Source organism: Coffea eugenioides, chromosome 6, assembly GCF_003713205.1.
Source record: "Coffea eugenioides isolate CCC68of chromosome 6, Ceug_1.0, whole genome shotgun sequence".
Classification (NCBI taxonomy): domain Eukaryota; kingdom Viridiplantae; phylum Streptophyta; class Magnoliopsida; order Gentianales; family Rubiaceae; genus Coffea; species Coffea eugenioides.
The window spans coordinates 3,773,857-3,800,893 of record NC_040040.1 but is presented as its reverse complement, the minus strand read 5'-3'; the positions used below and the strand labels follow the sequence as shown (position 1 = coordinate 3,800,893).

The 27,037-nt window shown below is 37.4% G+C and overlaps 5 protein-coding genes and 1 non-coding gene across 7 annotated transcripts; 4 read left to right on the top strand and 2 right to left on the bottom strand.

Annotated features, from left to right (window-relative positions):
• The first annotated feature begins 3,876 nt into the window (after positions 1-3,876).
• LOC113775564 lies at positions 3,877-4,844 on the top strand. Its single transcript, XM_027320500.1, has one exon. The coding sequence runs from the start codon at positions 4,037-4,039 to the stop codon at positions 4,502-4,504; it is 468 nt and encodes a 155-aa protein (XP_027176301.1). The 5' UTR covers positions 3,877-4,036; the 3' UTR covers positions 4,505-4,844.
• A 1,862-nt stretch (positions 4,845-6,706) lies between these two features.
• LOC113776314 lies at positions 6,707-10,109 on the top strand. The gene is made up of 3 exons (XM_027321444.1): positions 6,707-6,811; positions 9,138-9,591; positions 9,750-10,109. The coding sequence occupies exons 2-3, from the start codon at positions 9,151-9,153 to the stop codon at positions 9,900-9,902; spliced, it is 594 nt and encodes a 197-aa protein (XP_027177245.1). The 5' UTR covers positions 6,707-6,811; positions 9,138-9,150; the 3' UTR covers positions 9,903-10,109.
• A 2,271-nt stretch (positions 10,110-12,380) lies between these two features.
• On the bottom strand, positions 12,381-14,130 carry LOC113774782 (protein GPR107-like). The gene has a single exon (XM_027319399.1). The coding sequence runs from the start codon at positions 13,950-13,952 to the stop codon at positions 12,639-12,641; it is 1,314 nt and encodes a 437-aa protein (XP_027175200.1). The 5' UTR covers positions 13,953-14,130; the 3' UTR covers positions 12,381-12,638.
• Positions 14,131-15,158: 1,028 nt separating this feature from the next.
• LOC113774258 (phosphatidate phosphatase PAH1) lies at positions 15,159-21,929 on the top strand. 2 transcript variants are annotated; one of them, XM_027318814.1, is made up of 12 exons: positions 15,159-15,486; positions 15,717-17,073; positions 17,155-17,385; positions 17,492-18,090; positions 18,200-18,273; positions 18,836-18,920; positions 19,426-19,512; positions 20,038-20,110; positions 20,990-21,033; positions 21,144-21,272; positions 21,353-21,451; positions 21,583-21,929. In XM_027318814.1, the coding sequence occupies exons 2-12, from the start codon at positions 15,906-15,908 to the stop codon at positions 21,640-21,642; spliced, it is 2,649 nt and encodes an 882-aa protein (XP_027174615.1). In that variant the 5' UTR covers positions 15,159-15,486; positions 15,717-15,905; the 3' UTR covers positions 21,643-21,929. The 2 variants fall into 2 exon arrangements, with proteins under 2 accessions (XP_027174615.1, XP_027174613.1); XM_027318812.1 differs by having other exon boundaries at positions 15,717-17,385.
• Positions 21,930-23,417: 1,488 nt separating this feature from the next.
• TRNAK-UUU lies at positions 23,418-23,490 on the bottom strand. The gene has a single exon. It is a non-coding gene; the product is annotated as a tRNA-Lys (tRNA).
• Positions 23,491-25,344: 1,854 nt separating this feature from the next.
• On the top strand, positions 25,345-26,745 carry LOC113775837 (probable membrane-associated kinase regulator 4). The gene has a single exon (XM_027320863.1). It carries the CDS (start codon positions 25,468-25,470, stop codon positions 26,575-26,577), a length of 1,110 nt encoding a protein of 369 aa, XP_027176664.1. The 5' UTR covers positions 25,345-25,467; the 3' UTR covers positions 26,578-26,745.
• The last annotated feature ends 292 nt before the right edge of the window (positions 26,746-27,037 follow it).

Sequence of the window (27,037 nt, the reverse complement as noted above, 5' to 3'; positions counted from 1 at the left end):
TCGAACCTCCACGCTATTTAGCATGAGATTTTGAGTCTCGCGCGTCTACCATTTCACCACCAAGGCATGAATCGTATTCATGATAATGATATCTAATCTAATGTGACTTATGTAATATATGACAAAGGTGGGATATTTTTATTAATGAGTCATGTCATATAGGCCAAGCTGAACATCCAATTATTTCGATTTGAATTATTCGAAAAATTCCTTAAATATATATATATAAAAAAAAGATGGATTATTAAACCTATTTCTCAATTTTAATTTTGTCCTTGATATAATGTTGCGTTCATGAGCGATCTATAAAAACATTTATAAGTGGCCTATAATAGGGTACAGGTAGGATGCCATAATCTATGAGGGTTTCTTGTGAGCAAAAGACTTCGTCATCTTGTTTTGAAGCAAGGCATACCTTCATTCCCAATGATGTTAGTGATGTACCACCGCACATGATATTTTTACACCATGACTGAACCCAACATTTCACAAATAACGCCAATTACATGCACATTTGGTCATACAACCGGACGTGCTTAATTTTATCTCATTTAAAAAGTCACAATTTTGTGCTGCTTCTTGTTATGATTGTCCATGCATGGCTATACATACATTCTGTCGGATACGTTTGCAATTAGGTGAAGTGCAGGGGATTAGTCGGGCCCCGTAAGGATTGACTCAGACACCCTGTGTCGACAAAAAAAAAAAAAAAAAAAAGTGGAGACCATTCCTTATTTCTATAATTTTTTTTTTTTTAAAAAAAGAGAAGGAATTAAAGTGGAGATCACTGTATCAAAATTCACTAATTGTAGTAGTAATTGCACTTATACAGAGTGAAAGAGATATAGATATCATCATTAAACCATTAATTAATCTAATCTTTCCCTTGGTAGATACGTTACAACTTATTACGTCTTTAAACAAAACGTATACTATATGATCTTTTTTTGGTTGCCTAATGAGAGCTGCACCAGTCGCAGTCAACCATTTTCTCGGTTCAAATTTGTCTTCTTTTTAGTGAAGCGGTATTCTTTTACAAATTAATTGTATGGATATGGATAGATACGTAAGTCAGTATATATTATTGTTCTTTTCTTTCTCGGATCTTTTTTTTTTTTTGGTCAAAATGCGCTTTGACTGAAAATCACTACTGATTGTACGTTGTTGCTCTTTTGGAAAGTGATGTGGTTAACCACAATTCCTAATCCCTCCTGCGCACGCCTTCATTTCTTCACGACATCGAAATATTGAAAGTTGAAACGTTTCCAGGCCCCATGTTTCAATTATTTCAATGGATGGAATGTGCTCAGTAGTTGTTGTTCAGCTACAAATTAATGAAAATTTACTTCCCGTATCTTTCTTAATGAGCTGAGTCTTAATCCTTCATTCAACTGCTTGCTTAAGAACTTGTATCAAGATGGACGCAGAGAGCACATGGGATCCTCAATGCCACTTCTATATTTATGCCAAGTGTTCTGTTTATTTAATTTGTCGTGTGTTGTTTATTTAAGTTTCTTCTATCATCACGTAATGAGTGAGATTGACACTGAATTTGACACCGAAAAGTAAATAATAAATTAAATTTCAGAAGCTAGTAGCTTTTTTTTTCTGCCCGGAAGAACAAAAATCTTTAATCGTTCGTTGTTTATTCATTTATATATTTCGGTGTCAAAATGGCTAGTATATCATTGGATGAAACGACCAGAACGTATGGAAACGAAATGCTGCCTGATTTCTTCGTTATCATTATAAATTAACTATAGAACTTTGAGGATTTTCAACAATCAAAAGAAGCAATTTATTGTTTCAAAAAAAAAAAAGCATGTAAATAGAGAGAATATTTTCACTTCTCAATCTAATAACAATGCAATTTGACAATAAAAACACACACGTACGTACTTATATCTCACCTAAAATTTCTCTGGTAGAGTTTATAGATTTTGACACAAGGTATTAATGGCACTCCATAGTCAAAATGTCATTGTCCTGACAAGGAAAAAAAGAAAAGAAAGAGAGCTTTCGCATCTGCTTCAATTTCTTCTTACATTTGTCATACGAACACGACAAGTTTTTGACTCTTTTAATCGACTTGATTGAGATTAACTGTGGGAAAAGACAATATAACAGCACTAATTAAATTGACATCCATTCCCATTACAAATTTCTCCGCTTCAAGTGGATAATAATTAATTTGTACGCAGCCGTTAAACATGAAAGCCCAAAGAAGCCTCGGCTCCCCTTGCGGACTTTCTCATTGTTTGGTTATTGAGATATTGGGCCGGGACTGGTTTATGTACTTTGTTAATCCTAACGTAGATTGTCCCGTATACCTAAACGGGCTCCAGATCTGTTCGCCAAATTATCTGCTGTTTCACGGCCGTCTTGTTATCATTTTTGCGTATGACACTAAAAATAACCAAAATAAAATGTTTTGCATAGATCACATATCACACATCTTTAAACTCACTTAGACTAACGTTTAATCAGTTTTCACTCATTAAACATGCATAAATATTTTAGATTCCCAATCAACTAAGAGTCTAAGGTGGTGTTTGGATTACAATTTTCTGGAGTTTTTGCAGAAAATATACTATAGCGATTTAATATATATAAAGTAAAAAGGTTATTGAAAAATATGTTTACGAAAAACGTAGAATTTTTTTTGTGGAAAATTCCTTTCCAAACACGGCCTAAGTCTACGTAAAAAATTTTCCAATCCCGGTTCACTACTTGAAGGTGGAAAATCAATTTTTAAAAATCAGGCAATTAGTGGCGTGAACAGAAAATCTGGGAATTTTGCAGCTCAATTGCCAGTAGTTTAGCAAATACTCGATGCGAGGACGTCAGACTAACTCCAATTAAGGGCGTAATTTTGATTTTTGAACCAGTTCCGTACCCTTTTCAGTCTTCTTTAAGTTGAAGACATATTGAAAAAGCAAATTCCTCTCAAGATCTTTTTGTTCTTTTATCACTTGGAAAAAAAAAAAAGAATGATCCCACCAGGGAAATCAAGGATGGGTCTATCGAGATTTCCTTTTAAACTTTCTAATCGTATCAAATCAGAAGTTTTATAGGCCACTGGGCCTTTGGTCCCGGTGATCACTACCAAAACTATAAAGTCCTGGTGGTGTGGGAGGTCAAGAATTCAATCATTGTCTTCCACCAAAATTTGCCGCAATATGTGGTGGACTTAATTGGCTTTCTTCGATGGAGTCTCTACTCACATCAAGTCCCCTTCCTGCTCCCCCTATATTAGGCTATATTAGGTTATAGAAATTCTATCGACAAAAAAAAAAAATCAAAAGTTTTATAGATCAAAGATACATGCATTGGGAACAAACTGAACATTTTTGCTTTGCTTACCTCACATATATTAAATTATATGATTTTTTGTAACTTGTGATTATATCTTTGCATTGGGAACAACTTGTTTGGGTTGTGATTTTCTGCTCTGCAAATGTATTTTTTAATTACTTTTTTATCTCATATATATTAAATTATTACATTATATATTGTTTTTTTCAAAAATATCCTAAAAATAGCAATTCAAACAGGACAAATCAGTGATATAGTTTATCGTTTCATCGGGATTTAATTAGGGCCCCAAATTATTGATTTCAAAGCTTGTGCAAATTTCTAATATGACCTGCACTCTTGGTTTAACGTGTTTAATTAAACAATCGTTTATGGTCGTCCTTGTAACACAAATAAAATTAGCTGTTCTTTTTTTTATTTTAGCAAAAAATAAAATTAGCCATTAACACTACTGCAAGTGTATCTACCATCGCAGCTTCTGTACAAATTTCACTACAAAGTAGACGTGCCCCATTTTCAGTCTTTCACCCAATTGGATCTACCACTAGTATAGGATACCACACCACGTGTAACGTTAAGTTAATAACCCATAACTTCTCTTCCAATTTAAGCTTCCACCTTCTCTTTATTAGTCTTTATTATACCTTCTTCCTAGAGCCCACGCTGAAAATTCCCCGTGCCAAAGACATCTAGGCTTAGTACTTAGCAGCTGCAGGAAATTATGACCACAGCTTGCATATCGGACTGCGTCGGCGACGCCAGATGTCCCATCCGGAGGACCAACAACTATGTCAGCCTCCAAAAATGGCCCGACTCCGAGGCAGAGTTTGTGAAGTCGACGGGGAACTTGGGCGGCAAAGGGCGGTTGCATAACAATTACCTGCATCGGTCTGGGGTGGTGGTGGACAGCGCGTCATGCAGGCAGTTGTACCTGAGGAGTGCCTACACGTTTTCAAGAGAAGAAGGCGTGCAAGAGAGGACCAAGAAATGTTTTGGGAGGGTTAAGGAGAAGGTGGCTATTGCAAGAACAGCAACCACAAGCAGGTTTCAGCCTCGTCGGAGGAAGACCAGGACCAGGTTTGTGATGGTGAGGAGAGTGAAAGACTTCTCCTGTGGTGCACTGCGTACTATTTTCCAGAGGTTGCTGTCCTGCACCGCTACTGTAGACGTTGTGGAGCACAAAATCTGATATTCTTCCAGCTACCTCTTCTTTGCGGTACTTCATCTGCAGATTGTGTCAGGCTGTCAGCACTGAATTGAATCTGCAGCTATTTGTTCTTCCCACTTTTTGTTTCATTTTATTTATTGGCGTTTTCTGATTCTGGAGCGGTGTTGAGACAAGAGGGTCGCAAATCCGGGTGTTGGAACGTCCCATCCATGATCGATGTGGGGCAAAAACGTGTACAAATTAATTAATATGTTGAATCTGCATTGTGGTACACTATCTTGAAGTTTTTTTTTTTTTTTTTTTTTTTGGGGTGTAAAATCGTTTTCTGCCGAAATTCAATACTATCATGTATTATTATTCACAAGTGACTGTAGAGTATGATCGTTGTCTCAATAATTGTGGGTTGGAATTTTCCATGTTTATCATTCTACAGCAGAATGAATGCAGGGCACCATAAAAGTTCCAGCATACTTATTTAACTTGTTCTGGCTTGAGGGTTGAGAATTGGGAGGTAGCTGGCACATCTGGAATTCTACAGGATATAAAAAGAAAGAGAGAGAGAGAGAGGGAAGGGAAAAGGTGCATCGGATCAGATGAGACTTGAGAGTAGTTATGGTTACCGCAATTAATGGTAAAAAGGAAGACATAATGATAATCCAACTGTGTTTGACCAAAAAGTTTTTTGACGGTATTGCATAATAACGTATAGGATAGATATATATATATATATGTATGTATATAATCAGCGGTTCAACTAATTAATCATCAAAGCTGCCTTTTGACAAACTTACTGGACACGAACAATAATATTCCGTAACTCCAGAACAATAATATGGTACATTTCATAGTATTAATTAGAGCAGTTGCCACCGGTCCACTAGATTAATAGCGATGGATAGGTATTAGGTCCTTCCATTCCTTCCTACCAGAACGATCCACTCCTATCTCACTCGAATGCCTTGTGATCAACGGAAAACATGGTTGACAATCACGGTGTGCCATAAGTCGGCGTCATTACGAACGTTCTAGATCCTGTTAATGCCTAATTACCTATTCACCATGTTCACCCTACTTGTGTGATTTGGCGGATATATAGTCATTACGAACGTTCTAGATCCTGTTAATGCCTAATTACCTATTCACCATGTTCACCCTACTTGTGTGATTTGGCGGATATATATATATATATATATATATATTTCATGTTTCTGTGATTTGAAAACCTATAATTTAACCTCTTGTGATTATAATCGAAGCGAGACACAGTTAGATTTTTCATCATATCTAATGGTCAAATTTAAATAGCCAAACTTTTTAAATAAAATCATTAGAATATTACAAAATCACGCCTCAAACTATATTTTTAGAAAACTATGAGTTAAAAAATGAAATTTTAGGGGAAAAAAACTTTTGCTTGCCTCATCTTCAATGCTTAAGAGGTAAAATAAATATAAAATGTTTATTATAGCATTGAAGACAAAGCATATATATATATATTTATATTTCTAAAATTCATTTTCAACTCAAAATTATGTAAAAGTATAGTTTGCTCTCAAAATTTATTTAGAATATTATGTTAACCTTAAATCGAAGGTCATTTTTTGTAATTAGCTATCATTTTATTGGAAAGTTTAACTATTCTAGTTTGACTGTTAAATTTAACAAAAAATCTGAAGGTTTCACTTTGATTATAACTGCATGGGATTAAATTGTAGATTTCCGAATCATAGCAAAATAGGAAAATAAAAGTATACATACGCCAAACATAGCACAGAATATAATGCAATCTTATCAAACAAATATTTTCATTTCTAATGAATTTGATAAAAAAGAATGAAATAATTCTTATTAATAGAGTTTATATCTTGTTTTTAGTACATTGATCCTAGTTTAGTAAAGTACTGTTATGTTTTATTCTTTAAAATGATAGTCTTTACAACTTTGAGGTGAGCTTGGTCTAATGGTCCAGGACTCAAATCCCACCCTCCTTGCAAGAGAAAAAAAAAGAAGAGATTGTCTTTACAACATTATAAAATCATTAACTATAATAATATGCAATTTAACAGGGTATTTGGTAAGTACAATAGAAGATAAAAAAAAAAAAAGGGGTACTCTAAAACGATCCAAAAAAAAAAAAAAAATCAGTACTAAGCCCACCTAACCGGAAACCCAGCAAAAAGCCTTTTTAACAACATTCTTTACACAACAAGCCCACTGCCCCAATCCCAATTCGCACCACACTCGAACCCTGCGGCCACTTTCCGTCTCCTCGCTCCAACACAATCCTCCCCTCCGCTGTTCGTTTAAAGGCTTTTTGAGGAGAAATAGGTATGTGAAAATTAGCTTCTTTTTCTTGTTTTTGGTTTGTTTATTTCAAATTGATTTTGTCCAATGCATTTTAGTCATCAATTCTTTTCGTGATGTTCTCGGGGGATCGTCATTTTGTTGTCATTAATGTTATTAAAGCATAAAGGTTTTTAAGATTGGGCTTTTTTTTTTGGAGTCACTGCTGATTATGGAGTCTCCGACTTGTACGGTGTCGTTCCCCCTAACGGCCAGCCAAGTTCCTGTGACAAACTCCGGCTCGGATCAGTCTTTGAACCATAGATAGGATTAGATTATTTTTGTGTAATCCAAAGTATTCCTTCTGATTTGATTGCAGTTCTAATGATTATATCTGTTACATTTATTCTATGTGTTTACAATGATTTTCAGCCAGTATTAGACTCAAATGAATAGTTGAGAGACTATCTTTGCTTCTAATGTTGGTTCGTTGGTCTTGCATTTCCTGAGTGGGTTAATACTTTAGATATCTTAAAATTAACCATTTACTGGTGGGAGCTGCCTTTTAAGGTGGTCGACTTGAAAACCTATAAAAATTGCAATGCCATGACTTGAACAATTAGTGTGAGCTTATGAGGCTTCTCGTGAATTTGTGGTGTCTTTTATATCACAAAGTGCTAACAGGTGTTTCATTAAGAACAGCAGTGTAATAAAGCGAAGTCGAGTCAAGTTTGTGGCTTATGAGCTCAAGCTGAACTTTGAAGTATTCAGACAAATGAAGTTGAGCTCGAGCTGTTTTACTTGAACATTTACTGCTGAATGAGCTGGGAATTTGCTACTATATCGAATGTGAAGATTATGCTGTCCTAAATGTTCTTCTACTTTAGTTAATTAATGAGTATACACCGTTTATGTGTCTTTGTGTGTGTGTGTATTCTTTCTACAAGTCAAAATGCTAATTTCTTACTGTATTCAAGTTAGGCATGGACTCTGTTGATAGATTTAAGACGATTGTTAAGATAAGAAGCAAAAGTCGACATTCATGTCCAGTTAGTTTCAAGTACGTATAGTCAGGTTTTTGTATTTTTTGTGGAACTTGACAAGGAGTGAATGATGCTTGACATAATTAGAGTCTTGTAATAAATACAATTCTATTGCTAGATTAGAACTGACTGCAAAGCATTCAATAGAATAATTTTCTGCTGGAGACTTTGCTTGTGCACTTTTTTGCTTTCTGCATGTTTCCTGGTGTTTAGCTGATATTTTTTGAAATGATTCAAAAGGAACACCCTCCCGCGACCCTCCCAACAAAAAAAAGGAAGTAGTCAGGTTCTGGATTGTAAGGTTCAATGCTTGTTAATATAATCAATGTGGAGATGATTTCAGCTGCACAGGAACTCAAAAGAAATGTTGATTCGATCATACCCTGTGGTATTCAGAAATGAATTCTCCTTCACTTGGGAACTAATGCTTGACTAGGCAAATTATCCTCTTTTCTTTCCTTTTTCTTTTGAAGCTACATAGCTACCTGCCTAATACAGATTTTTAATATTAGAATTTACAGGAAATGTACTTCTGTTCTTTTCCTTTTGACTTTCTGTGAATAGAAATTTATACCAAGCTTAAAGCATAAGTTATTCTTTTTTGCTTTTTAATGAATAAGATTTTTCCAGATAATGTCAGAAGGAGATTCATATATATTGTTTCAACCTGCTTCTTAATCAGCAAGAACTAGTGTCAATTTTTTATGGTTTTATTGGAGACATTACTTCTGTTGGCAAATGACAAAATTGCTTTGATAATAGAAGACTAAGCTGGTTGAAGGGGTTTGGCTTAGTTAACATGCCAAAGGTTAAGTGAAGCCCATGATAACATCCATCATTTGATGACAATAGTTTTGGCTGTTCAGATTGCTGCTTGTCAATGAGCATTTATGACATTGATAACTTTATTGGTTCTTATGCAATATTGTTTCTTATTACTATTTTCATATTTCAATTTGCTGGAAGAAAAATTACATAGGTAACCACTTTTGTGGAAGAGTATTAGCTTTTAATGTTTCAAGGGAACCCACCATAGTGGAACAACTCTTAAAAAAAAAGATAGTGACTGTTGTGGATGTAAATAATCAAACCTTTTTCTAGTTAGCTTCATGGAATGAAAAGTTATTGGCTGTTGATGTTGTTATTCTAGTTTAGCTGCAGGGGCTGATGTTACTGCAAGATAATAATATTAAATTAGATCAATAGATAATAGATGATGCCATGTGCATTTGGTGTGTGGATGATGGCTTTTGTTTTTTCCTGTTGTCCAGATTCCACTATTATATGCCTTAAGCACAGTCTGACTTGTTTTTACACTGTTTTAATAGGAGAAGATTACTGATGGCAGCTTCAGCTGAAGAATATGCGGCATTTGAAGAAAGGGTGAGAAGAACAGTCTATATGGATAATCTGTCACCTCAGGTGACAGAGAATGTTCTGAAAGCCGCTTTGGATCAATTTGTCAATGTCGTAAATGTCCAATTCATTCCCAACTATATCAATCCAAGCCTCCCACGAGCTGCTTTGGTGGAGATGGAAACTCCGAATCAGGCCTCTGCGATCATTACTGAGATGGCTGATTCGCCCTTTATGGTTCTTGGGATGCCAAGACCTGTCAGAGCATGCGCTGCAGAAGTAGAAATGTTTGACAGTCGTCCAAAGAAACCTGGCAGGAAGATCACTTACAAGTGGCTGGACCCCGAAGATCCTGATTTTGAGGTTGCCAGGAAGATGGAGGTTTTGACCGGAAAGCATGCTGCTGAAACCGAATTCCTGCTCAATGTAAGATTCTTATGTTATTACTTTTTTGATAAATGTTCTTATCCTTGTACTACATTGAGCTGACACGTATTACAGTTCAATTTTAAGCCCACTTTGTTCCATTAGTCCAATTCAATAATACTTTTTTTTTTCTCTTTTTTGGCATTTCCTTGAAGCAGCATCAACTGAAGGAGGAGGAAAACCTTGCAAACCAGCAGCTGGAGACCTTGAAAGCGCACTATAAGAAATACGAGTTGATAGATGGTGTCCTGTCTGACAATACTGCCAAGAAATTAGCAGATCGATACAGGACACGTCTCTCAGATGCTTGAAAGAGTTCCTCTTCAATTTGATTTAGCATGTGAACATTTGTGGTAGCTGTATATGCTGTTTGCGCTTCGTTTTGTATATAAGTTTTGTCGCTGGAGGTGATTTGGCATTCACTGCAATCTTAAAAGAGCTTAGATTAGTTGCAGGCTTCTGCTTATTGTTGAAGGATCTGCTTTTCCTTGCTATATTTGGTAAATTTTTTCTTGTTACGAGATTTGGTAGATTGGAGCAGAAGAAGATTGTGGTTCGTAACTGCTGTTATAAACCTATTTTTCAAAATGGTCGAATCTCAAACGGTATTATCACCTCAGGACGCAACTAAACTACCCATAGCAAATTAAACCCCCCGTGACATTCCCTTCTCCTGGATGGAAGTTTACAAGAGGATTGAAAGATCAAAAACAGTAGAGTAAAAGGAAGTGCATGGACAACTCCTCGGGACCCGTTATGATTAATTTCTGATAACATTCATGTTTTCTTTCATTTCGTTCCTGTTAGCGTAGGTGCTTTTGGGGTGAAGGCGGAGGACGTTGGAAATTGCCCATAAATTTCTGGGAGAAATATGTACTATTTCTGAATCGATTGCTTTAACATTATGATAATAGATTAAAAAGGCAAACAACGATGCTAACAGTTCAACATACACCAATGTTCCCTAGGACCACGCCATAGGCAATTTCAAAACTTAGCTACAACATCAATTGATGCCTGCCTGCACTGTAAGATTGAGCAGTGACTGTCCTTGGCACAAAAATTGGTCACAGGAAGTATCTTATCTTAGCGCAACGCTCATGAACGGCAGCAAAGCTGTTACAAAACAGGTGCAGCGTCTCCAACTCCAACACACTTTACTAATGGGATAAACAAGGTTGAATTGAAACATGTTTTGAAGCTAACAACAGTGTCTTAAACTAGAGGAAATCAACTCCTAGTCATAAAAAATAACCTATAACCAGAGAGATGAACAGATCGGTTCGAGGAAATATAGACATTTCATAAAGATCTATTGTGATCTCAAACAACGAGCTATTGTTTAAAGAGTAAAAAGTATAATGAGAATTTAAGAATTTTTATGATTGCCAAACAAAAGAAATATATGACAGAATGGCTGACCATTTTGAACAACAGTATCTCCTGTCGGAACTGGAAGAGCCAAGGGTCAGTAGTAACAACATCTGGAGGGTCGTGAGAGGAACAGAGTACACTCAATGACAAGTAGCATATCAAACAAAGTGATTAATGTTGCATGAACCATTATACATCCATCTTCACATTCATAAAGGCTTAAACCTCATAACTACATATTTCTTCCAAATCTTTACACGACTAGGGGATACATAAGTAACTTGTTCAGCTGTGAAATACAAAAGAATGTGCAGCTAAGAGAGTTTTCTACCTCTGTTAGCCATTAATAAGTGTGTCTTTACACTACAAAGATCTCATAGAGGACAAGCACCTAATTTTGGTTAATCTCAAAGTATAATCCCTAACTTTGACATCCAAATACAAGTCCAAAAATAAGAACATTTCACAGCAGGACCACCTTTAAGATTTAATGAACAATGTAATGCTAGCACCAAGCAAATACTGCAGGTAAACAAGGAGAGGAGAATAATTCCACAATGCACCTTTTAAACCTAAAATTTTCATACTCTATGAATGTTCTACAGTTCATAGCATTAGTATGCTTTACACGATGCATGAAACTGCAAAACTCAAGAAAAAATCCCACCACAATCAGTCTGCTACAAAGCATGGCAATAAACCAAGGGGTTATCTATCTCTGCCACTACTTCTGGGCATAATGAAGTATGTGAAGCAACCTTCACTCTCCTCTTCAATACGCTTCCTTGATCAGATAATTCTAAGATCTTTGATTGATAACAAGACTGTCCATGATCTTGAACTAAATAGGAGACAACTTTCTACACATAATATGAGCAACCAAAGGAGCATCATTCAAGATTTGGAGTTAAATAAAAGCAACATAACAGTGGTTCAAAACAAGAAAAAGAATTTCAATCAAAGCAAAACACAATAAGCCATGAAATGACAAGCTACGCTATATATTTCCTTTAATCTTAACCAAAAGCAGCTGTTAATTTGCAATAAGATTAGCTGTTTAGTAACGGAAATCTTTCCATGTCTGGGACAGTAACGAAAACAATTCATATCAAAAATAATTGGATGGACATTCAGTAACGAAAACTTAATTAGTATCATCAAATCAACAGTTACTTGTTTATTGTTGTGTGATGCAAGCAGATATAATCTTGAACAGCATTCATCCTTCTATACGCATGAGGAAGGATTGGCAAAACATTCATCCTTCTATTACAGTTAGGATAGAATCATACAGTAAGGATTAGCTTGTCAGAACACAAGACCAACAAATTTCATCTCACCAACCAGCAAAGCATAACTCAAACTTAAGCGTTAATAAAGATGTAATGTAAAAAAATCAGAATTTAATCACCAAATAACAATAACACATTCATACTGAGATCAATAAAACAAAAAATGGTAAGTGTCCAAGTGGCAGAGTGATTGCATGGTTCCAGAACTGCAAGGCGCTATTCCATAAAAGCCAATTGTTACAAACAGAAATACAAAACAGCCGTTAATCCTGATAAATCTACTTGAAAGAGTGTAATTTTATAACCCAAAAAAAAAAAAATTCTAAAAAGTCAGAGCAATAGACTTGCAAAATCAAAAAGAGGGCCAACCGGATCTGAACTTCAAAGCTCAAACTCTTCATCGCGGAGAGCCATCTCGGCAGCCTCTTCTTCCTCCTCATCAAGGACAAAATATTCATTCTTCTCAACTGGCCTAAACATGTAAAACATCACGGTATAGAAGGCCAAACTTGCAATCTCTTCGGCTGCAAAGGCCACCCACTGATACTTATAAGCAGCGATCGTCCTCAATGCGAACACAATAATTCTGGTGAAATACAAGTAACCAATGACCACAATGTAAAACTGCCTAAAAAGTGTCAACTTAGCCAAATTCCTAGCAGCCTTCCCATCTGTTTTCGAAGTCTCCCTCAACGACCTAATGGACCATACAATTGGAAAAATAATCGCACAGCAGCAAATAATGTCCACCAGCAAAAACACCTGATTCCAAGTGACCCAATCTTTGATGAAAGGCCCCGTTTCCCCAATCACAACGGAAGCCACATTAGCCAAGACCTGAAGTGGGACCACAATCATCAGCACCTTCTTCTCCCTCTCTTGCAAAAATGGCTTCAAAAACGACCACCCGGTACCGATCAAAACAATCACAGTAAACAAAAGAACCACGCGAATAAACTGGAAAATGTAGAACAAAACATCCCATCCATGAGGGGTACCGGTGCTCTTCACGTAATGCTTGTCCTCTGCGGCGCAGAGCAGATTCAACGCCTTCATTACCACCAAGAGGCTCATCAGCACATGGATCCGGTGGACGGATAACCTATTCTTACAACAGTAGTATATCCAAAATCCCAGAAATCCAAAATAAATCATGGAAAACGTGAAATATAAAGCAGGCAGCTGGGTGAGGCCCGCGGAGAGGTAATCCTTAACGCGGCCCATGTTATCGAGATTGTAAAGCTCCGTGCGGACCGCCATGGAGACTTTAGATTCGGGGGCGCAATTGGCGAAGAAAAGGGAGTACTCATTGGGGGAAGTGACGGGGTAAGAGTGAACGAAAGAGGACGCCGGCGGCGGAGAGAGGCCCCGGAAGGTGAACAATGGGGTTATGAATTTGGAATCTAGGACGCAAAAAGATGGGGTCTGTTGGAGTTCAAGGAGGACTTGGATGAGGGATTCTTCGGATAGGAGGAAAAACCCCAGGCGAGATGGGTCGGGGGTGGAAAGAGAGGAGACGACGGACACGGAGGACACGGAGATGGTAGCGTGGCCGGTGTGGGTGAAGCCAAAGCGTTCGAAGAGGATCATGGGCCGGGAGTCGGAGGTGATCTTCAAGGTTTTGATCTCGGCAGAGGCGGAGGGGACAAGAGTAACGAGGAGGGGGATCAGGAGGAGGAGGGGTAGTTTCGCCATTTTCTAGGGCGTGAAAAGGGTGGCGATGCTATTGACGTGGAGGAAGCGGGCCGGCTAGAGGTGGCGACGGCTACGGTGGTCTCGGTGGAGGACTGGACTAGTAAAAGTTAGTATAAAAATGCACGAGGCCCGGCCGGGGGATTCAGCTGAAGGTGAAGGAGACTTCTTGAGTTGATTTTACGCTTCGGAGCTTTTCTTTTTGTTCTTCATCTTTTTTTTCTTTTTTTCTTTTTTTTTTTACTTTTCCCTGGGTCGAAACTTTTCTTTTTATTCCAAATTTACCGTTTCCGAAAAAAATCTGCACTAACTGGGACCGCTTTTTCTAGGACAAGGAAGTTGCAACCCCCAACCCCGTTGGTTCAGCACACAATAAATACATTCCGTTGAAATAAAAACACTACTAAATGGAATAATCTTAATAGAGAAAATTTAATACAAAAACGAAGGAAATCAAGTTTCCGTTGACTAAGAAATTCTAGAGAGGAAGTGGAGAGGACGAGCATATGCCACAACCACAAGTTGTGGTTTTTTATTTTTGGGTAGATAATATTAATATTCCAAGTTTCCAACGAACCTCTTTTGGCAGACAGCAACAATAATATGTTCGATAAGTTTTATACTAGAAAAAAAAGAGAAAAAGAAAGAAAATCATAAAGAGAAATAACACAACAAAGAAAAGTATTACGCACTCAAGCTCAAACTCAAGGGTGACATTTTCTTTTTTCTTTTTTTTATGTTTTTTATTTAACATTTACTTATAAATTTATCGCTGCCTATAGATTTTATGTTATAACTATTTCCACTTTACACTAGAGAAACGGAGATCTAAAGTGGTCAGGAAAAATCCGATAAATCAAAATCGATTCAGACGGGTGCCTATACATTTGCTGGCGAAATATTTTTTTTAAAAATTTAAATATTAGAGTGCAGATCAAGGAATTAACAAACAATGGCTACCCTTTCTTGCTTTTACTAGTACTATTGATAATAATCACAAGTAAGTAGTACTACTACTTAGTATCTAATAAATTATGAATTTACTAATTTAGTGCAAGAGAAAACACGGACAGGGATTAATGACTCAGCTGCTTTGTTATCCAAACCTCTTCATTAAATTCTCCAAACTCCAAAACTTCAAAGCATTTGAAGGGAAATGACAAATCTCTTTCCAGTTTCTACTTTCTAGTGCTTGACATTTTTGTATTCAACGGAGTGCGCAAACTACAGCCAAACCCACAAGCGTTAGCAAATCAAGACACTACCACGTTACTCCGAACACGCATCCGCCTCTCTCAAGTCTCCACTACTTTTTTTTTTTTTTTTGGGTCAAAATAAAAAAGAAAGATACCTTCAAATATTCACAGAATCTTTTTGCACGCATGGTCGTTAGATAACCAAAACTTTATCGACACAGAAACAAGAGAATAGTTTTACTACTTGAGTTTCTTGAGCTGCGGAACAATTTTCAATTTGATCAATTGATCGGTGAAGGCGGCAATCATTTTTCAGGGATATTTTATCAATTCTTGAACTTGTAAGATCTTATTGACTTTTCCCCGCTTATCTTTTTCTCAATTGCACTTCATGATTATTTTCATGTTCCATTCATCTTATTCTCATCTGGGGTTCGAATGTGAGTTTTTTCGGACTGAAGTTGTGTTCTTTAGGGTTTTAATTTACCCCGAGATGAATTTGAATCTTAGATTTTTGTATGCAAGGTTTTCATGAGGGTTGTATTCATTTTGGATTATGTCTTCCGTGCAGATATTTTGAATGCAAGAATTCAAGCATTGCTTGCGGATTTTGCTTCTTACGATTCTTTTTGAGAAGATGGCATAATTCTTGTCATGATTTGGGTCCACTGTGGTTAATTAGGTTGTCGAATACTAAGATCATTAGGACTTTTAGATTGCATTTGTATTCTAAAGGGTTCATTCTTGGTGGATAGAGCAGATGAATGTGGTGGTTAAAGTCGGGAGCCTTCTTACACAAGGGGTGTACTCTGTTGCTACCCCATTCCATCCATTTGGTGGGGCTGTTGATATAATTGCTGTGCAGCAGCAGGATGGTAGCTTTAGGAGCACACCTTGGTATGTTAGATTTGGAAAATTTCAGGGTGTTCTTAAGGGTGCAGAAAAAGTTGTTCGAATAGAAGTTAATGGGATTGAAGCCAATTTCCATATGTATCTCGACAATTCAGGAGAGGCGTATTTCGTCAGGGAGGTTGTCTCTGCGGAAGATGGTGAACTTAATGGTGGTTTGCATCCTGCTGATAGTCATGAAGGTGTCCAAGAGGATAATAACATAGATCAAACTAATAGTGGCACTAGTACGAAAGATGATTCTCTTTGTTTAGATGAAAGTTGCGATTCCCATACTGGTGAGTTTCAGTTGCGAGATGAGCACGTTGCCCTTGGTGTAGATAGGTTGCAGAGAACGGAATCTGATAGTGAAAGGCGATTCTATGATTTTCCGGATGTCCAATCTTCGTTTGAGGGTTCAACTGAGTTATCAGAGTATGGTTCTGGCCGTTATGATAGTCTGGACATGGATCATGTGATGGAATCACAGAATTTGAGTTCAGAAGTTGTCCTGGTGAGCGTGGATGGTCACATTCTTACAGCACCCATCTCATCATTGGAGAGGAATACTGAGGATGTGGAACTAGACACGCCTCAGTTTCATCTAGGCCCAGGTGAAGGGACCGAAGAGTTTAACAATAGTGAAGGTGCATGGGCTGCCAATTATTTGAGTAGCTTTGACGTATCAACACTTAAAGCTAATTCTGAAGATGTTTGCAAGACGAATAATGATGATAATATTTCTGAGCCCCGGCTGGAAGGAAATGAAGGATATGGGAGCCATCTGAATCAAGTTGAAGAAAATCATGAAACAGAGAAACAGGTACTGGATCTTCACTATGATAGTAGCTTGGAGAGTACATCTGCCAGCATGAAGGAGGAGGATGTCTTCGGAAGCTGTTTGGAGATACCAGCCCTGGCCATGCAGGTTGGAAATTCCAGCAGTCATGATGCCAATTCTCCATTGGAGGTTCTTGAAGTTGCCAAAGATTCGCAAGATAAATCTCCTCAAAGATCACTATCAATTACTGGAAGTGAAGGTGTGCAACTTGTCATATCAAGAGCTGACGATGAACTTTCTCCTTTGAAATCTAATACTTCCGGCAGTGTTTCTTCACCAGACTTGCAGGTCCCAGCTGAAACAATTGAGAGAAATACATTTGATACAGATATAAGTGGTTCCGCTAGCATGGTGGATGATTTCATTCATACTAATGGAGAACTAGAGAAAGAAGTCAATGTGTTATCTAGGCCACAAGCATCCATTTCTGAAGAAGAAATTACAATAAGTGACAATGTGAAAACTGAGAAATCTGCTTATTGCAAAGATATTGAAAATGATACAGGAACAAGTACATCCTGCCTCTTGGTTTTAGTTATGATTGATGTCATTGATTATGCAGGTTTACATGACTTCTACCATACTTTTCTTGAGTTATGAATTTTAAATTTTTGCAGGCTTAGAGTTATCTCTTTGCAGACACCTACTTCAATCTGGCATGGGTCTGAATGCAGCTGCACAAGCCTTTGATGCACACCGCATATCTGAAGAGGAATTTAAAGTTTCTGCAGCATCGATTATTAAGAATGAAAACTTAGTTGTCAGAATTCAGGGGAAGTACTTGCCATGGGATAAAGCTGCTCCTATTGTTCTTGGTATGGTTGCATATGGTTTGCAATTATCTATTGAATCAAGCGATGCAATTTCTTTGGAACAGGATGACACTAGGAAAAGCAGGGAAGATGCATCTGGAATCTCTTCGACTCCTTCTGGGCGTGGATGGAGGCTTTGGCCAAATCCATTTAGAAGGGTTAGGAGAATTGAGCATGCTAATAGTAATTCATCAAACGAAGATGCAGTTGCCGATTCTGAATCTGGCTCGCAGAGTCAACCTGTAGAAGCAACCCGAACTGCTCCTGATGGTAAGGAGTCTCCTCAGAAGCCACTTATGAGAACAAACGTTCCTACAAGTGATCAAATTGCATCTTTGAACCTAAAAGAGGGACAGAATATGGTGACATTCACATCCTTTTCAAGGGTCCTAGGACCTCAGAAGGTCTTTCTTTTTCTTTGCAATCACGCACCCACATTCTTTTTTCTTGATAGACATATATAGTTAACTATATGCCATCCATTCTTAATGGGAGCCATATCTTCTTAAACAGGTTGAAGCTCATATATACTTGTGGAAGTGGAATGCACGGATTGTAATTTCAGATGTTGATGGAACAATCACCAAGTAAGCATGTCTTTGAATTTGTATCTGCTAGAAACTCAGAGCTTTCCATATGTTGAACAGCATTGAGGATACTGCTCTTAATTTATTAAGCTGTTCATTCTTCTCTAGATTGGAATACTATCTTGTCCTAGATAAATGTTCAACTAGATAGTGATGAATCTTTTCAAATTGAGTAAATATTCATAGTTCATGAACTTTAGTTTATAAGGTATTTGTTTGAGGTAATTTATGTGTCTACATCACATTTCTCTGTTTTTCTCTTTTTCTGTGGGGGGTTACGGCGTGGATTAGAAAAGGATTGATCATGAAAGAGTTTGAAAATTAGAGATTCTAATCATCAGGGAAAGGTGAAATCGGGAATTTTACTTGTGGTGGTTGATAGTCAAAGATGGCTGTCTGTAAGATGTAATCCAACAAATAACTTTCTGATTCTTACTTTAATCTACTGTTTGTGAACATAGATGTGATTGTTGTGAGTAATATGCCATGGCTAAGCGGCACTGCTTATTTATTGCATTTCAAGTTACTCACTCTCAGATACTCATTTATGCTTGTTTGTTAGGTCCGATGTTCTTGGTCAGTTCATGCCCTTGGTTGGTAAGGACTGGACACATTCTGGAATAGCTCGACTTTTCTCAGCAATTAAGGTAGTTCCTCCATTGGTTTTATCTTTTGAAGTTATCTTTTCCTTAATCTATGTCTTTCCTTTATTTTGTTATTTTGGCACCATTTGACTGTGCTGAGTGATCTAGTTTCATTTTACAAGCATAAACAGATGTCTTTACATGGATGTTTGAAACACGTGTTTATTCATCTAGGTGTCCAAGGTGGATAACTTCTGTTATGTTTGGTGTTCAGAAGCAAGTCTTGGAGTTTTTCTCCTCCTTCTCCACATGTTATTTTTGTGGGAAAAGATGTGGACAGAAATCAGTGTTTCAGTGTTATTTGTATCAATTTGCCTATTTATGTACATCTTGTCTTTACTGAGAGCTCATTTTGCTGGCAAAAGTGAAAATACATTCTGCCTATTTATTCTTTCTTGTTTTTAACTGACACTTATACTGACTCTAGTTACTTTCATTGCACTATACCACTAACATTTGTTGCTTTATTGGCTTACAATATTGATCCAAATGTTGTGCTTAAAAACAGGAGAATGGGTACCAGCTGCTGTTCTTGAGCGCACGTGCAATCGTTCAAGCATATATTACCAAGAGTTTTCTATTTAATTTAAAGCAGGTGAGCCAAGTTTCTGGTTTGATTGTTTTCCAACTCGTTGTCATAATAAAATGAGCCACTTGTCTTTCCAAGACAAGTTTTTTCTTAAGTTTCTCCCAGGAAAGAGTCACTATGCTTTTGACTAATTCAAATGCCTTTTGGTTTATGCCGTTGAGTGAACCTAAACCATTCAGCAATTATTGGCAATTAGAGATGGAATTTTAAGAAAATCTTTCACTTCTAATAATTTGTAATAAGAGGACAATAAAAATGTTAGGGTTTATGTTCTCAAAAATCAATTTGCAACTTGGGGCAGTTGATTGACATTATTTTCTTGTTCTTTCAAATCCTTGAGGTACAATGTCGTTGATATGACTGCTATTCTAAATGAACAGTATTATATCTCTTTACATTGACATAAAACTTCTATGGTCCTTTTATAGTACAAGTATTTTTTCTCTTGCTGTTTCTACTCCATGCATATTGATGATGTGATGCCAGAGAAATAGTATCACTGGGGGGGGAACATTGTTTTAATGCTCGCAGGATGGGAATACCTTGCCAGATGGACCTGTTGTCATATCGCCTGATGGTTTATTCCCTTCACTATACCGAGAAGGTGGCATTCCCTTCCCTTTTCTCAAGGATTTTTTGCTCTACTTCTTGGTTTGTTTTGTGAAAGTGCTTAAACCATTATGCAATATTTTGTGCTTAGTTTTAGTGATCATCCTGTTTTTCGGTTTTGGCATTATCTTGGATACCTTCCGCTTTCATCATTATAAGAGTTTAGGCAAATAGAACAATGGATGCTGCAAGCTGGCATGTATTTTGTATAGTCATGTCATTATGTTTGGTGGTTCTATTTAAAGCATGATATTTTCCCTCTGGTCATTAGGTGTAGAATTGTTGGGATTTTCAACAAGGAATGTATCAATATATTCTTCCATAGCTAGCGTAAAACATCCCGTGAATGTAGTTGTAAAGCACCAAAATCTTTCGTAACCTTCGTTTCTGTGGGTCTTCACATATGCATATGAACGAACAAGTGAAGAATATCGCTTTGACATTGCAGTCTCTTTACCTGCCTTTGTGAAAAGGCTAGATTTATTTTACAGCTATTTTTATATTCTGTGAAGAGACACGTCCATTGAAATATCTGACTGTGTAACTAAAACTGAAAAATTTGTTATAGCTTGACCTTCCATCATTTTGATAAATTACTCTTCGGAAAGTGAAAAGATATCTGGTATATTGCTCTGTGTGCGCCTGAGTTTTTTCATAAATAAGGAGCTGCAAGAGCCAGTCACTGCTCTGTGAAAATTCCAATATTTAGATGATGGCAAGAACCTGCTTGTGTTTCCTAATGACAAAGAATGAGAAATGCTGTATCCTTCTCGGTCTCTTCAAACAGTTTGAATTTGGTGGTGTGCTGCCTGTTAATCTGTGTATTGTGCAAGGAAATGATGAGTTTGGAATACATGTTTTCTGTGGATGGCAGTGATAAGAAGAGCTCCTCATGAATTTAAGATTGCGTGTTTAGAGGTAAATATAAGAGCGAACTTTTTCTTAGTGATTAATGAATGAATCCTTTAAGCTTTGGATTTCTTTTCGATGCATCCCTGCTGGGACGCTGAAAACAGTATACTTTGCAGGATATTAAAGCGCTTTTCCCTCCTGATTACAATCCCTTCTATGCGGGTTTTGGGAACAGAGACACCGATGAGCTCAGTTACAGAAAGATTGGCATCCCAAAGGGCAAAATATTCATCATCAACCCTAAGGTTATTTATCACTTGCTAATGATGTGTACCAGTAATTTTTAATTCTTTCTTCTTCTTCGCTAATTGTTTGGTACCGCCAGGGTGAGGTAGCCATTAATCATCGCATTGATGTGAAGTCGTACACTTCACTACACACGCTGGTACATGATATGTTCCCGCCTACATCGTTGCTCGAGCAGGTACACCCTCCTTAATACTATAGTAATGCTTCCAAGTATTTCGGGGTGCGGCGCTGTCTTACTTTTTGACTTGATACTGGCATTCATCAATCATTGGCAATGACATTTCTGATGTTTTATGATCCGCGCAGGAAGATTACAACTCGTGGAATTATTGGAAAATGCCATTGCCAGAGATTGATGGCTACTAGAAGAAGAAGTTTGCTTCTCACCCTCACTGACAAATTTTTCCTTCTTGGAATCAATAAAGTGCGGCAAACCGTCGTCTGTTAACGACAGGCTCGTAGCTGATTTCTATGAAAGAAAGAAGAAGAAATGGGGCGGCAGGACTACGATTCTTAACTTAATGTTGATTTTTATGTAAAAAAAAAAAAAATTCCACTTTGTAAGCATAAGCGGGGCTCATATTGTACTGCCATTTGGCTCATTCATTTCTCATCATCTTTATTATTAATCTAATAAAGTGTCGTACCAGCAACCGAAGAAGATGCCTGGTCTGATAATAATAATGATAACAATGGGTAAGGTTAAGATCTCAGAAATGGGAACATAACCGTCCGGTCCGAGTTAATTACTCCTATTTCCCTGGTTTCTGCATTTGCTTACAGTCAAAGTGGGATTTTAACCTGAAAAATGCTGTGGTACTTGGTTGGAACAAGCCGAAAGGGTGTTCTTGATTGGCACATTGGGACTCCCTAGAAAGGAGATTTGGCCTTTCGTTTGGTACAAGTTAGAAAGCCATGGGGTAATGAAATCCTAGTCAGACTGTATAAGCTTTTGGAAATGTCAGGTCCTCATGTGAACAATCTGAGGCGAAGCTCCAGAAGGGCGAGGGGTGCCCCTGTCCCCCTGCGCACAGGAATGTCTGTCTATCATTCTTATGGGATATAGGGGATGGTGGCCTCTCACCTGTTACTTAAACATTTTTTCACTGGTAATAAGAAAAGGCTGAAAGCTTCCTAATAACTAGAAATCAATTAGGTGGCGGGCTATCTATCCCTTTTTTTTTTGTTTGGGTGTAATGACGTATCTAGTTTAGTTTACTCCTACTCTAATCTATTTTAAGAGGGTGGTTCAACTGAATCAAGAAAACCGATATGGACTGAATCACCATCGGATCAAATAGATGTATCACGCATCCGTATGAATTTAAAAAATTCACATATAGAATGATATATTGATGGAAAATAAGGTTTAAAATCTTAACCTTCCACCCCTATAATTCACGTGGACTATCTATCCAAAGACCCTTTTCTTTAGATATCATTCATCTTTAGGAGTATCTGTCTATCATTCTTATGGGATAGGAGATGGTGGCCTCTTACCTGTTACTCAACATTTTTTCACTGGTAATAAGAAAAGGCTTAAAGCTTTCTAATAACTAGAAATCAATTAGGTGGCGGGCTATCTTTCTAGTATCTAAAGACCCTTTTCTTTATTCGTCTTTTTTTCCTCTCAGCTCCGTATGGCCCGACTGAAATAGTGCCATAGTGGGGTTTCGTCGATTTGGAATCGTCCTTGAGGCTTGAGAGGGATGGGACGGAGATTTGTCAGTTACAACTTACAACAAGGATATGCAAACAAAAGAAACCCTCGAGCCTGGAAAACCAGAACCTTTCCATTCTTTAATGTTTACACTTTTCTTCGCACATCGCGGTTACCATAGTAGGGTAGGGAGTCAAAAAGACATTTTTTAACAGTTTGATATCTCAAAAACAGTAAAAGTGTTGAGGAATGGGCAGCGTTCTTGTACGTATGATGACATATTGTGCTGCAGAGAAGAAGTGGGCGCTGCAGGGAGGACTATTCAACTGTTTCTTTTGTAGTAGTTTTGATAGCAGAATAGGTGTCCTGAAAACCTCCGTAGTGGATTTTTTTTTTTCCTCTTTTTGGGAAAAGCTGCAAACCTCAGTAGTAGTTAATCACGAAAACTGTCAAAAACGGTTTTTCTCTCCAGGAGAGAGAACGCCGTCTGTGGGAATCGAACCCACGACCACATGGTTAAAAGCCATGCGCTCTACCGGCTGAGCTAAGACGGCAGCTTGTCTTCAAAGCAATGGATGCTCTCTCTGTTGGTTGTTGATGTTGATTATTTTATTTTAGCAGTAAAACGGTAAAATTATGCCCATCCATGTAAATGAGCAGCGTTAATACTACTATTGTGTCTTTTTTTAACTTGTCTGGCTCTAACATCTGTTTGGACAGCAATATGTCATCAGATCAGTCTGAAGTCTGAACATGATTGATTCCATAAGATTAAGATCCATCACACAAAAGTGCCAGAATGGCACCAAAACAAAAGCCGATCACTGGTCAGAAAAAGCTTGAAGCTGCTCTTCTCTCTAAGTCTAAGTGTCTGTTTGATAACATAAAAAAGTGCTGAAACTGAATTCATTCAGACATTCAGATATTTTGGGTGTTTGATAAATAAAAAATTTTCTGCTGAACTTATTAAGTGGTGCTGAATTTATATGTATTTTTTTCAGCACAAGAATCGTAACTGAATGCTTAATTTGATAAGAATCAAGAGATTTACTTCAATTACTTTATTTTATCTACCAAATCTATCCTTGTTTGTTAATTACATTCAAAATCCTTATCTAATTAAACAATCTAATATTTTCTATCCAAAATCCTTATCTAATTAAACAACATGCCATTCTCTGTCTAATGGCTTTCTACTTCTATTTTTTCCCTATTTAATGACTTTTTTACAATTTCTCCATGCTCCTCACATCTGTCTACTCCTTATTTTTTTTCCATCTTTCTACTCTTTCATAATTTTGTCATTTTTTTCCTCCCAATTTTTTTTATTGCTACCGTACTCACCGATCTCAAATTCATTATTTCCAAGGTAAGTGACATTGATTATTTGTTGTTTTGCTTCAACATTTTTCCATTGAAGTAATTAAATTTCTAAATAATTTGGTATGAATTTAAAACTTGTTTATTGCAGCTTCCTTTTGCTTATATTTGGACTTTTCTTATCAAACTCTGATTTAAAAAAATATTTGCACCGATATTTGGACTTTTTCATAATATATTTATTCTTTTATATTACTTTGATTTAAAAATAAATATTGTCATTTTCATACCTAACAATTTTAAGTTAATTAAATCATAGGTTCCATTTCCTTTTTGGATTAAAAGATAAAGGACAAAATTGTACAATTTAGCTTATTAAGCATTAAGTTATAAATGTTTATCAAACAGTATAAATATGTTCAGCATTAAGATTCAGATATTCATATATCTTTTTTCAGTGCTTAATATTCAGCAAATTAATTGTTTCAGTATTCAGCATTCAGAATTCAGAATTCAGAATTCAGAATTCAGATTCAGTTTTATCAAACGGAGCCAACTACAATGTGGATTTCTTCTTCATGGAACTTCCTCGAGACAAGTCCAATTTTCTTTCATGAATGTCACGAAATTTACGACATTTTCATCCATAAAAAAGCACGGGAAGATTAAGAGAAAATCCACTGCTAAATATGAAACATGACCAGCCCGAATTCCTGTCTTTTTTTTTTCACAACGATAATATTTATATAATCTACTCTAATCTAATCTAAGAGAAAAAAAGGAGTCAGACGGAATTTCTCGAACCAGCCACAATTAAGTGGCAGTTCGAATCCCCTGATTGCGTAGTTCCTTTCGATCCAAACATACATAATACTCGTAGGCTAGCCTTTTCATGACAAAAACCACGCGTATATGACAGTCTACATTGAGGTTAAAGCCATGTTTTAGCTCGGCACGATTTTTTTTTTCTTTTTAATTTGTACTGTAGCAATTATCTATAAGTTTTTCAAAAAAAAAAAAAGAAAAGAAAAGGAAACTCAAAATGACTGCAATTCTCTATGCTTTTTCTAACTTGGCACCATCTCCGCTTTAATAAATGATGCTCTGTCTGCCCTTCCTTCTCTCTTCTCTTCATCAAGCTCAGCTCCCCATAAGCATCGCAGGCACAGGCCACAGAGGTCACAGGGTACAGCAGCCTCTGCTCATGTGAAATGGCCACATATCTTTCATCCTGTCCCGATGCAGACGAAGACTATATAGACATGGAAGTGAGCTCTTGTCACAGCTTGTTTTGTTGCTCAGAAAAAGCTTCTCCGCAGAGCAGGGAATTTGAGTTTCAGATGTCCTCCTCTGCTTCCAACGACAGAGAAACCACCCCTTCCCCAGCCGATGAGCTCTTTTACAAAGGCAAACTCCTCCCTCTTTACCTCCCTCCGCGCTTGCAGATGGTCCAGACGCTTCTCCAAACCCCCACCATCTCCGCTTACGAGTCCAGAAAAGAGGCCCTTGCAAATGAAGATGACCACTGCGGCATTCCCTTCATTGGCAGCTTCACGGCACCCTCAACTAATACCAGCACCCCCCTGGATTCCTGCAACATATCTCCATCAGAGTCCTGCAGAGTGAGCTGCGAACTCAATCCATCCGAGTACTTCTTTGGGTGGTCAACTGAACTCAGCAGCTTCATCGGGGCCGGGGGCAGTCATCCGAAGAAATCTTGGTCTAAGAAGCTCAAGATGATTAGACAATCTTCCCTAACTCAGAAGCTCAAGGCTTCTCGGGCATACCTCAAGTCACTCTTTCGCAAGTCTGCTTGCTCAGACGAGTCCGCTGCCAAGGCAGCCTGCAATTTAGAGGCTGAACAAGTTCCGGGTAAGTACGTTAAGGTGGGAAAGAAGGCCCCGTTTGGACATTTTGGAAGAGCACGTCCTACTCTTTCTAATTCGGTAAAGAACGTCGACAAGGAAGGAATCGAGGAGAATATCAGCCAGCATAGGAGGTCATTCTCAGGCGCAATCAAACGTCATTCTCCATCCAAGTGCTTATCTTCATCCTCATCCTCTTCCTCTGGCTCTTCTTCTTCTTCTTCATCGTTTTCAATTAATTCGAACGTGCTTTATGAGTCGCACTTGCTCAAGAGGAGCAGCAGTGCTGCTTCCGACATCGAGATCTCAATCGAGTCCGCAATTGCTCATTGTAAAAATTCTCAACAGATCTTCAATTCAAGAAATACAGAGGACGAAGCTGGATTCTACTCATTGCCTATTTCCAGGATTTCTCCCACTGAAAATCAAGAGAAAGCAGGTGTCTGTAAGATTTGAATATATTTTCTTCTCTGTTTTCAGGAAGGGTAAAAAAAAAAAGGAATAGATTTCTTGACGATCGAAAGAGCAGAAAAGTTCGTACTTGGTATAGGCATCGATTTTTGTCAGTTGGATTTCATAAAGTAACTTGTATCATAGTGATATTACATCAAATTTTTTTTTCAGTGCTTAAAAGCGTATGCACATTGAGTATTGTCATTTGCTAACACTTCCTCACTAATCCAAGATAATGGTAAAAATTATACTCAAGAAACCACACATTATAGTATACTTAGTATTATAGAATCCTGTTTAACTAAGAATTCTCGTAGACGCTGTTCTTATCAGTTACTCCATAATTCGAAAGAAACTCACATCTGACATGACTTTTTCTTTATTTTATCTTGTTTTTGAGTTTTAGCTGACCTGCTTTATTTTCTGCAACTTTTCATCTTCCATGAAGAAACTAAAAAACTGT

What these genes read in the sequence shown, in the direction of transcription:
- LOC113775564 (XM_027320500.1), top strand. Translation starts at nt 4,037, where the DNA reads ATGACCACAGCTTGCATATCGGACTGCGTCGGCGACGCCAGATGTCCC.
- LOC113776314 (XM_027321444.1), top strand. Translation starts at nt 9,151, where the DNA reads ATGGCAGCTTCAGCTGAAGAATATGCGGCATTTGAAGAAAGGGTGAGA. An exon ending in AAACCGAATTCCTGCTCAAT is followed by an intron (nt 9,592 to 9,749) that starts GTAAGATTCTTA and finishes TCCTTGAAGCAG; the next exon opens with CATCAACTGAAGGAGGAGGA.
- LOC113774782 (XM_027319399.1), bottom strand. Translation starts at nt 13,952, where the DNA reads ATGGCGAAACTACCCCTCCTCCTCCTGATCCCCCTCCTCGTTACTCTT.
- LOC113774258 (XM_027318812.1), top strand. Translation starts at nt 15,906, where the DNA reads ATGAATGTGGTGGTTAAAGTCGGGAGCCTTCTTACACAAGGGGTGTAC. An exon ending in TGAAAATGATACAGGAACAA is followed by an intron (nt 17,386 to 17,491) that starts GTACATCCTGCC and finishes AAATTTTTGCAG; the next exon opens with GCTTAGAGTTATCTCTTTGC. An exon ending in TATTCATCATCAACCCTAAG is followed by an intron (nt 21,273 to 21,352) that starts GTTATTTATCAC and finishes TGGTACCGCCAG; the next exon opens with GGTGAGGTAGCCATTAATCA.
- LOC113775837 (XM_027320863.1), top strand. Translation starts at nt 25,468, where the DNA reads ATGGCCACATATCTTTCATCCTGTCCCGATGCAGACGAAGACTATATA.